This window comes from Mandrillus leucophaeus, unplaced genomic scaffold, assembly GCF_000951045.1.
Source record: "Mandrillus leucophaeus isolate KB7577 unplaced genomic scaffold, Mleu.le_1.0 Scaffold658, whole genome shotgun sequence".
Taxonomy (NCBI): domain Eukaryota; kingdom Metazoa; phylum Chordata; class Mammalia; order Primates; family Cercopithecidae; genus Mandrillus; species Mandrillus leucophaeus.
The window spans coordinates 187489-200345 of NW_012107119.1; the positions used below are offsets into that span (position 1 = coordinate 187489).

A 12857-nucleotide genomic window follows, 5' to 3' on the forward strand; every position below is an offset into this window, starting at 1 on the left:
TTACATAAAATATGTTCCTTTCCAGGTTTAAAATTGGACTTCTTGGACTACTTCGAGTTCTGCACTGGGACAGGGTGGTTCAGGAAAAGCCAGCCACTGGTCCCTGGCCTCAGCACCCTGACTGCTTTCTTCTTTACCCGCTCCATTTATCCCCCATCCCACTTCTAGCAAACAGGCATGCAGTCATATTTTGGTCACTCCTTTGGCCATGAGGTATATGCCAGCTTGGCAGCACTGCTAACCCGTGGGAGGATGGAGTTGAGGAATAGACCCCAAGAAGGGCCTAGGATTGGGTTCAAAGCCATTTGGTCAGGGAATTCTGTGGTTCAAGATCATGGTCAGGGGAGGGAGACAGGGGAGCATGGGCTCCAGATGAACATACCCGCTTGCTCCACAGAAAGGGCCACAACCAGTGGAAGGCCAGAACTGGCCCTCTAAAGTGTGGGGCCTTCTAAAGTTCCTGGGCCTAAGGGTTATGCTGGTCATAGCAACCCTTTGAGATTGAAGTGATTCCATTTTACATATAGAGTACTCATGGGAAAAGGCACTGCTACCCCTGTAAACCTTTAACAAATATGTGTCTTACTTATTCAGGGATAAAGAAAGCCCCCTTTGATCCCCTTATCTTTTTCATTATTTGCAGAGCCAGCTTACTTGGAAATAAGAAAGACTGGTTTTTTTTTGTTTTTTTTTTTGTTTTTTTTTGAGATGGAGTCTTGCTCTTGTCCCCCAGGCTGGAGTGCAGTGGTGCAATCTTGGCTCACTACAACCTCTGCCTCCCGGGTTCATGTGATTCTCCTGCATCAGCCTCTCAAGTAGCCGGGATTATAGGTGCCCACCACCACGCCTGGCTAATTTTTGTACTTTTAGTAGAGATAGGGTTTCACCATGGTTGGCCAGGCTGGTCTTGAACTCCTGGTCTCAGGTGATTTGCCTGTCTCGGCCTCCCAAAATGCTGGGATGACAGGCGTGAGCCACTATGCCCAGCCAAGAAGGACTTTTAAAAAAATACTGTGCTGCGGGGCTGGATTAATCTTGTGTCTTACACTGGTTGAACTAACAACAGAGACCTACTGAAACACATTCAAGGGCGTGGGAAAGGAAATAAGCAATGTGAAATTTTACTGTAGCCTGTGATGTCTTGAGAAGGGACTAAAGAGGCAGGAAACATTTGAGAGGGGAACTGATCAGTTTTCAGTATGTTAAGGGGATGTTACTCTGAGAGGATAGTGAGAGAGGGGTGGTGGAAACCATTCACTCCAAAGGTATTCATTGGCTCAATATACTAAACTCAGGGTAGAGTTTGTATCTGATATGGAAGATAAGCCCACAGCAGAAAGAAATTACAGTTCCTGAGATGTTAGTTTCTAGGCAGACACTCCAGTCTACAAAGAAGTGACATTAGTTGTTTTGAATTTGGAATATATTCTCAGAGGAGTAGTACTATATAAATTGTGGTTACATTCCCAGCATAGCTCATATATGTAACTCATAACCTATTTATTAAACACTTACTGAATACCCATTGCATGCAAAACCATGTACAAGGTTTTGAGAGTTCTGTGCTAGGCACCAAAACTCCATAAATTATCACTAAAACAACATGGTTGTAGTATATTAAATGAAACAAAACAAGCAAATATAGTTTTTTTGTTTGTTTGTTTTATTTTAGTCTTGAATGATGGGACTTAACCAGGTTAAATAGGGGAGGTTAAAAGGTTTACTTTGGAGACCACATTGCCATTTGCAGAGGCCTTAGCATTTGGGAATACTGGTTCTTTATTAGATATTTTAATTAATTCTATTGTATTAGCACCATTTTTACACTAACAGGTTATGATAAGGCACTTTGTTCATTTACATCTGGAATGAAAAGAGAGAGAGAGAGAGACGGAGAGAGGGAGCAAATAAGAGACTGGCAGAGAGAATTATTTTTGGCATCTAGTCAGGGCTTAGGAAAGAGGGCTGAAGGGAGAAGAGGACACCTGGTTGGATAACAGTGCTGCCTGAGATGGAATGGTGGGAACACTGGCGGTGTGAGACGGTAGATGAGGAGACAGACCGTTTGTTTCCCATTCTGGGCCCCTTGTATGTCAATAGGCCTGAACAGGTGGGAGGGGGCACAGGGTGCTGGTGGCCACGGAGAGGTGCACTGTGGGTGTCCAGTTATTTGATAAGATGACTCCTTTCTAAAGGAGGTCCCCGCATGATCACTAAATTCATTCTGGCCACTTAAGGATGAGTGTGGAGTATGGGTGGTATGTTGGAGAGAGAACTGTCCCTGGAATGAGGAAAGTATCTCTAGGATGGGGATGGGCAGTTTAGATTGGAAAGATGGCAGGTGGATCAAGAAGAAAAACTGCTCCCCTTTGAAGGGGTGATATTGGTGAGCTGTCTCTCAAAGGGAAGCCAAGGGTCTGTCCAAATATTTAGGTTTGCAGAAAACTGGGTTGTAATGAACATTGTGTTATTCTCAGCGAGGCTTTGAAAATGGTTTTCTTAAAAACATTTCAAAAAGTCCAAGGTAAGGAGGCTTATAGCACTTGACCTTTGTGATTATATCTCATCTTATCAAAAAAATTATTACAAGGTAGATTTCATCCTAGAGACTATTCTCATATCCTAAAAGCTAAGGCTAGACATTCAAGCTCTTGAGAAATCGGACAAAAGTCTTCAGCCACTTGAGTAAGCAATGACACAAACAGTCCAGAAGAGTCAAGTATTAAAACCTATGTATGGGCCGCGCACAGTGGCTCACACCTGTAATCCCAGGACTTTGGGAGGCCGTGGAGGGAGGATCACTTGAGGTCAGGAGTTTGAGACCAACCTGGACAACACAGTGAACCCCTATCTCTACTAAAAATAGAAAAATTAGCTGGGCGTAGTGGGGCACACCTGTGGGCTCAGCAACTCCAGAGACTGAGGCAGGAGAATCGCTTGAACCCAGAAGGTGGAGGCTGCAGTGAGCTGAGATCATGCCACTGCACTTCAGCATGGGTGACAGAGCGAGACTCCATCTCAAAACAAAAATAAAACCTATTTATGTTTGCCAATTGGAAAAGGAAAAGGAATGTTAACTGGTTCGGTAATGGATGGAAATGGTCAGTGAGAAGAGATCTCAGCAGGAAGAGAAGGGTAGCAGAAGAGGCCCTGAATAGAGTGGTAAGTGCAATGACCACTAATGACTCTGGAAAACTGGGCCAGTCCGAAGAGGCAAAGCTAGGGCAGCTCTGGGGTCTGGGTGGGAAAGCGGCGCCTGATCTCAGTAGCTGCTGAAGGCAGAGCTGCTGCATCCACATGCAACATGAAAGGAGGAGGGAAAAACGACATTTAACACACTCTGTTAACATGAAGCCCCGGGAATTAATTTTTAAAAGGTTAACGTTCTTATGTGGAATATTCTCCTTTCCAAGGTTACCCATTTCTTTATGTTGCTAGGTCAACAAAATACTATAACCATTGAAATAATAATAATTAATAATAATAATAGCAGCTAATATTTATTATGAGCTTACGATGTACAAATATTGTGCTGGGTGCTTTTCTGTGTATTTCATTCTCAGGACGGCACTCTCAGGTAGATTTTATTATTATTCCTGCTTTATCTATGAGGAAACCAGGTATTGAAGGATTAAGTATGTTACCCAGGTCACAGAACTCGTAAGTGTTGGAGCAGTATGTTATACAGATTTTCTTATTGGCTTGGATGGAAAGTACTAACATATGGTTCCTGGAGTTTTCTGTTTTGCAGCTGGGTGACACATTTTTGGACCTGTGTATCAGGTTGGTAGTGTCCCTTCTCCTTCCCTGGGTACAGTAGGAGGAGAGGGAAGACTATTATCCCAGAAATGCAAGTTACAAGTCCTTGAAAAACAAGGCATTCTTGCTATGAGTTCCATTCTCAGAGAAGGATTTAATTGGTGTGGGATGCAGCCTGCACCCCTGGCGATTCCAATGTGCAGCCAAAGTTGAGGACCACTGCTCTGGCAATAGGAAAGGTAAATACTATAAAAAATATCCTCCTGAGCCTGGTGTGGTGGTGCACAGCTGCAGTCCTAGATACTTAGGAGGCTGAAGCAGGAGAATGCATGAGGCCAGAAGTTTGAGAATATGGTGTGCCATGATCGCACCTGTGAACAGCCACTGCACTCCAGCCTGGTGTTAAATAATTAATAGACCTGAGAAAGGCAGCATGAGACAGAATCTGTCTCTCTTTCTCTCTCTCTCTTTTTTTTTTTTTTTTTGAGACAGAGTCTTACTCTCACCCAGGCTGGAGCGCAGTAGTGCCATCTCGGTTCATGGCAGCCTCTGCCTCCCGAGTTCATGCGATTCTCCTGCCTCGGCCTCCTGAGTAGCTGAGATTACAGGCATGCCCCACCACGCCCAGCTAATTTTTGTATTTTTAGTAGAGACGGGGTTTCGCCATGTTGGTCAGGCTGGTCTCGAACCCCTGACCTCAAGTGATCCACCCGCCTTGGCCTCCCAAAGTGCCTCCCAAAGGGATTACAGACATGAGCCACTGCGTCTGGCTATCTCTTTTTCTTTTGTTTCTCATTTTTATTTATATATTTTAGAATTTAAAGCATTTAATTAAGCAAAAACCAACTCATAAACTGGGCAGTTGCCAAACCAAAATAGGTTCACAGACTCTGCCACTGCCAGGTGGTGGAAGAAGGTTTATGGACAGAAAAAGGAAAGTGACCTATAGAAAACGGAAGTGAGACACAGAAACAGCTAAAACTAGGTGATCGGCACAATAGTAGGTTACAGTCTGTTTATGCATCCAGTTAGGTTACAGTTCATTCTGTATGGAAAAATCTTTAGGCCAAACTTAAAAGACATGAGGAGGCAGCTGTAGGCTATACTCAACAATTCCTCCTTTCTGGTTACAGGGCAACATAATGAGACCTCGTCTCTTAAAAAAAAAATCCTTTAATGGGAATAGAGCATTGTAGATACAGAACGCTGTAGATTACCTCCCCCAATTAAATGATGAAAGGCAGGAAAAATAGGAAGGACAAGTATAGGGTATTATCCTAGAGATTAGAGAAAAAAAAGGTGAGTCATGAGTTACTCCCATGAAGCTCAGTATCTATTTTATTTTTACTTCTTTGTCCAGGGAAATGCAAAACTTGGTTAGAGTTAGGGATGAGCCAGAAGAAAATCTGAAAGGTCGAAAATTAAGAGCAGTTAATAAAGATTAAGAAAGTGGGATTAATCATCAGAAATAAGAAATAATCAGCCAAAAATATTTATGTATAATGCACTGTGGGGATATACACATAACATATTCTGTTCTGAAATAACTCGTAATTTGGTTGGTGAGATATGAAATACATGTGAAAAGTTACTGGTTACAGTATGTGTGGTAGAAGTCAGAAGAGGGAGCTATCATTTCTGCTGGAGTAATAATAATGCCTTACAAATTATAGTATTTTCTAGGTTTTGAATCTTTCATATGATCTGCATATCTTGTGAAATTTACAGGACAGATTTTAGTGAAATTACCCAGATATGTTTTATGAATTAAAGCTCAGAAAAGGGAAATAATCTGCCTCATATAACTTATGCAGCAAATGGCAACAGAGGAGTGACCAGCAAGCACACAGGCCTCCTGACCTGGTTCTCTTTGCTACACAACAGAAACGAGGAGGGTTGAGCTGGGCCTTGAATTAACAAGTACTGGGCAGAGAGGCCCTGGAGGAGGGCTTCCAGGAAGCGAAATGGCATGAACCTGTTTGGGAACTAGAGGGTGGGGCCAGGCTGCAGGCTGGAGGTAAGGGCAGATCCTGAGGGGTCTCTGCACCTCAGTTAAAGTATCGGGATTTACACTCAGGCAGAGGACAGCTATTCAGGATGGCTGCTAAAGGAATGTGACATGAGGAAAACAGGATTTTAATGACTAGGAAGAAACTTAGCTACAGATCTGGAGCCTTTGGCTATAAGAACATGTAATGATAGGATGAGTTCTAGAATAACTTCTCATATTTCTGGGTTGCTTAGATATAGATTTTGCTTAAAAACTGAAAGAGATCCAGTAAAACAGACGCTTCGTTAGGAATTCTTTTTGACGTTTAACTTTGAAAAACAAACAGGAAATGACTTACTTTATAGATGACTCTGTGACATGGCAGTGACCACATGCTGGGCCTGTCATAATGATTTGCCAAGTAAAATTCAAATGTTTCCAACCTCTCACTTGCCTATCTCATGGATTGCTGGACGCCACGAGATAATATATGGAGAACACTTGGCACTGCTTCTCACCAACCATGTTAGCCATTATTATTTTCAAATGCCTAGATATTTTCCCTCTTGACTTATAATTTTCTCTTTTTATCCATGTGGAGTTATGGGGCAGAGGTTAAGGTCAGAGACTAGAACTTCACAAACCTGATTTCTGTGATCATGACATAGTCACAAATTCTTAGTCACCAGTTTCCTTATCTATAAAATGAAAATGATGATGCTAACCTTAGGAGGTTATTGAAAGGGTTAAATGATGTATTTAGAGTGGTTAGGTGTGTAGCAATTTCTCAATAAATGGTGGCTATTGTTTTATTTCATTTTAGACCTGACACCAATATGATAATATGGCTGGAACAACAATAGCTTGTAAATCTTTCTGGAAATCTTCCATTTACTCTATGCATATTTGGAGTGACTGGATGTATTATAAGTTGTAAGAACAGGGTTGGAGGAACACAGTGTGAGAAATGCAGCCCTCCCCCACCATCTTCCTGGGGGCAATCTTTTTTTTTTTTTTTGGTAACTGTGAAATGTTCCATAACTACCAACAGTACATGAAATCAGCTAAGAAAACTGAAAAATGTAAATCACAGTCAAAATCTCAAATTTTACATTCAGATGGAAAATGAAAACAATCTTTTAGATTTTTTTTTTTTTTTGAGACAGAGTCTCACTCTGTTGCTCAGGCTGGAGTGCAGTGGCATGATCTTGGCTCACTGCAACCTTCACCTCCCAGGTTGCCTCAGCCTCCCAAGTAGCTGGGACTACAGAAATGCACCACCATAATCGGCTAATTTTTGTATTTTCTAGTAGAGACAGGGTTTCACCATGTTGGTCAGGCTGGTCTCAAACTCCTGACCTCAAGCAATCTGTGCACCTTGGCTTCAAAAAGTGTTGGGATTACAGGCATGTGCCACCATCCCCAGCCTAGATTTTTATAAATGTATTGACTAAAAATATTTGTTACTTTCTTTTAAACACACATTTAAAAAGATACTTACATCATAATATACACCCTGACCTGGCCAAGTCAGTGCTTTCTTCTTTGAATCCATGGGAATATCAATCAGTTCATATCTATAAGGATTACCTGAAAATTTCAGGAAAAGCAATAAATAAGAACAGTCTTTTAAGGGATTAATAGGTCCAATAAATAGAAATGAGATAATATAAGGTAGAGATGGATGTTGGTGTATATTTTACCTACGTAGTTACAGCTTTAGAGAGATTCAGCTTGCTCCTGAATTCTCTTTTATTTATTTATTTATTTTTAAGATAGCATCTTGCTATGTTTCCTAAGCTGGACTTGAACCCCTGGGCTCAAATGATCTTCCTACCTCAGCATCCTGAGTAACTAAGACTACAGGGGCAGGGCAGGCCAGGCCACCACACTGGGCTTGTTGCTCTTGAATTCTTGAGCACGTACAGGAGCAGCACGTGGGCCACACAGCGTGAGAATAAGTCTTTAACCCTAGTGCTCTCAGTAGTAATAGGAGTCACTAGTACTTCACCTTTCTTCTTAATGAGAGAGATCTTAGGTAAATAATAAGTGTTCCTGGATCCTCTTTCTGATCTTTTTTTCTGGTCTCTGGGGGCTCAACAAATACATTTCTATATTACCTGTTTTGGCTTTTCTCTGCCTAAATATCAAGTTTTCTGAAACTGAGTTAGTACCTGCTTACCAAAAAGGTATTGAAAGGGAACATCTTAAACAATACGGCTTCTTAGATTTTGTTTCATAATTTGATAAGCTTTACCAAACAGCATGGCTTGCTTTGCTCTCGTGATAAGTTTCAAGTTAAAGAATGTTCTGAACACCCATCTTCATATGTAATAAGAACAAGTGCAGGCGTTTATTGAACACTTACCATGTGCCAGTCACCGTACTGTTTTATATATATCATCACATGCAATTTTTAACATTACTATAAAAAAGGTATAGTTATTCCAACTTTAGTAAATGAGGAAATTGAAGCAGAGAGAGAATAAGTGATTTGTCCCCATTTCACAGGTAGACTTCAAACTCAGGCAATCTGAGTCTAGAGCCTGAACTCTTAACTTCCTTCCTTCCTCCCTCCCTCCCTCCCTCCCTTCCTCCTTCCCTCCCTCCCTTACTCTTTCTCTCTCTCTTCCTTTCCCTTCCTTCCTCCCTCCCTCCCTTACTCTTTCTCTCTCTCTTCCTTTCCCTTCCTTCCTCCCTCCTCCCTCTCTCCCTTCCTTTTCTCTCTCCTTTTTTTTTGAGACAGTCTCTCTGTCACCCAGGCTGGAGTGCAGTGGCATGATCTCAGCTCACTGTAACCTCTGCCTCCTGGGTTCAAGAGACTCTCATGCCTCAGCTGCCCAATTAGCTAGGACTATAGGCATGCACCGCCACGCCCGGCTAGTTTTTGTATTTTTAGTAGAGTTAGAGTTTTGCCACATTAGCCAGGCTGGTCTTGAACTCCTGGCCTCAAGTGATTTGCCCACTTTGGTCTCCCAAAGTGCTAGGATTACAGGCATGAATCACCACACTTGGCCCATGCTTCTTATTACTAATAAAGAATAATTGAAACAAGTGAAAGAGTAGAAACCTAATGCCATACTAGTTCCTGGAAAGATTTTTTGATAAGGGTTGTTAGAGTATGCTCATCTTTTAAAAATTCCCTGAGTGACTGAATGGTTGGAGAGAGGTAGAGGGTTGGAAGAGCAGGAAATTAAGAGAATAACTTGTGTTTTCAGTTCCTTATGTACTGCTGCATTGAAAAGTGTTTTTACAGGCTGGCCATGGTGGCTCACGCCTGTAATTCCAGCACTTTGTGAGGCTGAGGTGGGCAGATCACTTGAGGTCAGGAGTTCGAGACCAGCCTCGCCAACATGGTGAAACCCTGTCTCTTCTAAAAATACAAAAACTAGGTGGGTGTGGTGGCACATGCCTGTAGTCCCTGCTACTTGAGAGGCTAAGGCAGGAGAATCACTTGGACCTAGGAAGCAGAGGTTCCAGAAAGTGCCACTGCACTCTAGGCCTGGGCAACAGAGCAAGACTCCGTTTCAAAAAAAAAAAAAAAGTGTTGATATGAATTAAACAGATATTTCTGTGATTTCTTGCTAACTATATGTACTTCATATAATTTCAGAAATTACTGAATTCAGCATTGAGGAAAATAAATTTACTTTGACAATTTATGTAACAAAGTCATACAAATTTTACTTGTTGAGGTATCATACCTATCATTTCCTTTAGAACATTTATCGCTCTTTTGCACAGCACCATCTCTCCCCACTTCTGCTGTGTAGCTAAGCATGGTGCCCAACACTAACAGCCAGAACACTTGATACAGCTTTCACTGCCTTTTTCCAATGCTGCCTGGTCTGAGAGGCAATGGGAAAGTTCAGCATGGTACACACATACCGCAGTGATTATATGCTAGCAGGGTAAGAGAATAACTGCTAACATTTATCTCTGTTATTTGATAAGTGGGTACTATTAATAATATTCCCATTTTGCAAACTGGGAAGCAGAACAGAGAAGTTCAGAAACTCTCCCATGGACCACAGGTAAGTAAGTGGCAGATCCAGAATTCTACTCATGCATCTGACTCCAGAATCCATGCTCTTACATACTCCACTATGCTAGCTTTCAAAACGTTACTGTCTGCTAATAAGACACTGAGGTTGAAGCCGATGATGGCAATATTCTGTCCTTGCATTTTGGTCCAAATATTCATGTGTAGAGGAACTGCAGAATAGGACAATTCTTGAGTCTTTTCTACCTCACCTAAGTGCACTCAACAAATATTTGCCTTTGCCTACCATGTATCATTTTCATCCCTCTCTCTTGAGTGTTTTCACTCTTTCTCCAGAGGTGGCCTCTCTGTTTACGCACATGCGTAGGTCTCCTCAGCAAAGACCAAGGTGTCTAGTGTGGGAGAGATTCGATGACTAGTGTACGGGATTCCTGTCCTCTCTGATAAAACACATTCACAAATACTCTAAGGTTTGCAGCTGGGAGAACGTGCTCCAGGGTGTGAAGAAGGACTGAACAAACTACTCCCATTGCTTTCTGCATCTTATTTCAATGGGGATCTTTCAATTCTATCACTGCTGCTGCACCCACATCCAGACTCTATGATTGATCCAAACACTGTCCCTTGTGCTGATCACCTGGGCTAGGATGAAATTTTTAAAAACTAAACCATGAGAGCAGGACATAAGTAAAAATAGAAGCAGAATAAAAACCACCAATTCTACAACATTTTGTCTAGGGGAAAGTTTGGGAGCACTTGCAGAGTCCGATTTGATGGGTCGGTGGTGGTGCTCCAGCTGATTGTAAAGTTGCAGCTGAGAACAAGTTTCCTGATCTACTGAGTCACACATTTGTGACTTGAGTCCTTTGTGCTCCTTGCTTTAATTTTACTATTGAAGAAACCCCAATAATAAGAATTAATACAGTTCTGATTCTAGATCACATTTTACCTCTTGTCTTCAAAACTGTTGAATCATAAGTCTTGGTTGGCACCGTGGGAGGAAAGGGCTGCTGGGCGCGGGCTTTGATGCCTGTGTAGAGGTCGTCAGGTGACGTGAAGGTGGGGAACATGGCGCCACGACAGGTGTGTGTGTGGTAGGGGTGTTCAATTGGATATGGCAAGCAGATCTCTCTACGATTTATTGAGGAAAAAAAACAAAATGAAAAGAACAGAAAAAAGTATGCTTGAAAAAATTAATCACCAAATATTTATTGGGACCCCCTTTTTAACGGCAGAAACTGTTCTAATGCTGGGGGACAGGACAGTGAGTCGATGTCCCTGTGCTCATGGAGTTGGTATTCTCTTGGAATGTATACCATAAAACAGGACATTTTCTTAATTTTGCTAGATAAAACTAAATTTAATTTTAAAATAAATCATGCTTAATTCTTTATCAGTGAATAAGTTTCATAACTGGTATAAAAAATGTTAAAGCAGAAAATAAACGAGTTTTGTGAGTTTTTTTGTTTTGTTTTGTTTTGTTTTTTTTTGAGACGGAGTCTCGCGCTGTCGCCCAGGCTGGAGTGCAGTGGCGCGATCTCAGCTCACTGCAAGCTCCGCCTCCCGGGTTCACGCCATTCTCCTGCCTCAGCCTCCCGAGTAGCTGGGACTACAGGCGCCCACAACGACCCCCGCCAAATTTTTGGAATTTTTAGTAGAGACGGGGTTTCACTGTGTTAGCCAGGATGGTCTCGATCTCCTGACCTCGTGATCCGCCCGTCTCGGTCTCCCAAAGTGCTGGGATTACAGGCTTGAGCCACCACGCCCGGCGTGTGTTTTTAGAATGGTATATAGGAAGAATTTCTAGTTGCTTTTAATTACTGTGTCTTATTTTAAGAGGCTCCCAGGAATTGTTTTGGGCATTCTGCTTCAGCAAAGTGATCTCTAACCATCTTGGAATGAACTTTCAACCCAGGGCATCTGTTTCTTTAAGCAATCAATCAACACAATATACTTCCTGTTTATGTACACAGTACTGCTTCAAAATCAAAGAGCCAAAAACAGCTAGCACACTGAAGGAAAAAATAAACATGTTAAAGAGAGCATAGGGGTATAATTTTCCTATCATTTGGAGAATTGGCAGAGGTTAAAAAAAAAAAAAAAAAAAGAAACCATGTGGGAGCTGTCTAAACCAAAAGAAAAGCAAAATTAGGAAGTCCATGGGATAGAGAAATGTTATTCATAACAAGAAAATTAAGTAGAAAAAAGCAAGACCAAGTGTTATGTGTTGAATTCCTCCCTTCCACCCCCATCCATATACTGAAGTCCTAATCTCCAGGGCCACATACTATAACCTTGTATGGAAATAGGGTCATTACAGATATACTTAGTTAAGACCAAGTTACTCCATACTGGAGCAGGATGGGCCCCTAACCCAATACACCTGGTATCCTTTTAATAAACGGAAAGTTGGACACAGACAAACACCCGAGAAGAATGCCATGTGAAGATGAGGCAGAGATTGGGATGATGCATCTACAAGCCAAGGAGCACCAAAGATCACCAGCAAAGCCCAAAAGCCAGGGGAGAGGCATGGGACAGAGTCTCTATCACAGTCCTCAGAAGGAACCAACTCGGCTGACGCCTTGATCTCAGACTTCCGGCCCCCCATCTTGGAACTTGCCAGGCTGCAAGCAGAAAGGTGAATCCAAGAAATGTGACCTAACAAAAAGGACTTTACTTTTCAAACTGTTTATGAAGAGAATTTGAAAAGCCCAAGACAAGGGTTCTTCATTTCGTCGTTGTTTTAAAAATAGAAAAACCAAAAAAACCTAGACATTAATTTTAATAGCCTTTTGAATAGGTCTTTAGCTGAAACACAACTTTTTAAATGGCAGCTTAATAATTTCTGTTAAGCTTGATAGAGGACTCCAGTGGCACGGAGGACACTGGGTGCTCAGATCTCAGCTTCTAACACCTATCTTCAATCAAAGGAGCTAGGGTTTCTGGGAGTTATTATTATTATTATTATTATTATTTTTTTTTTTTTGAGACAGAGTCTTGCTCTGTTACCCAGGCTGGAGTGTAATGGCGCGATCTCGGCTCACTGCAACCTCTGCTTCCCGGGTTCAAGCGATTCTCCTGCCTCAGCCTCCCGAGTAGCTG

The 12857-nt window shown here is 41.9% G+C and overlaps 1 protein-coding gene across 1 annotated transcript in view; it reads right to left on the reverse strand.

The window, feature by feature from the left end:
• Positions 1-12857, reverse strand: part of LOC105554729 (chromosome unknown open reading frame, human C7orf31) — a 49625-nt gene that overhangs the window by 12729 nt on the left and 24039 nt on the right. The window contains exons 6-7 of the mRNA XM_012001299.1: positions 10702-10883; positions 7251-7339 (exon numbers count right to left, since the gene is read on the reverse strand). Of these exons, the coding sequence (XP_011856689.1) occupies positions 7251-7339; positions 10702-10883 (271 nt within the window). The remainder of the gene's footprint in view (positions 1-7250; positions 7340-10701; positions 10884-12857) is intronic.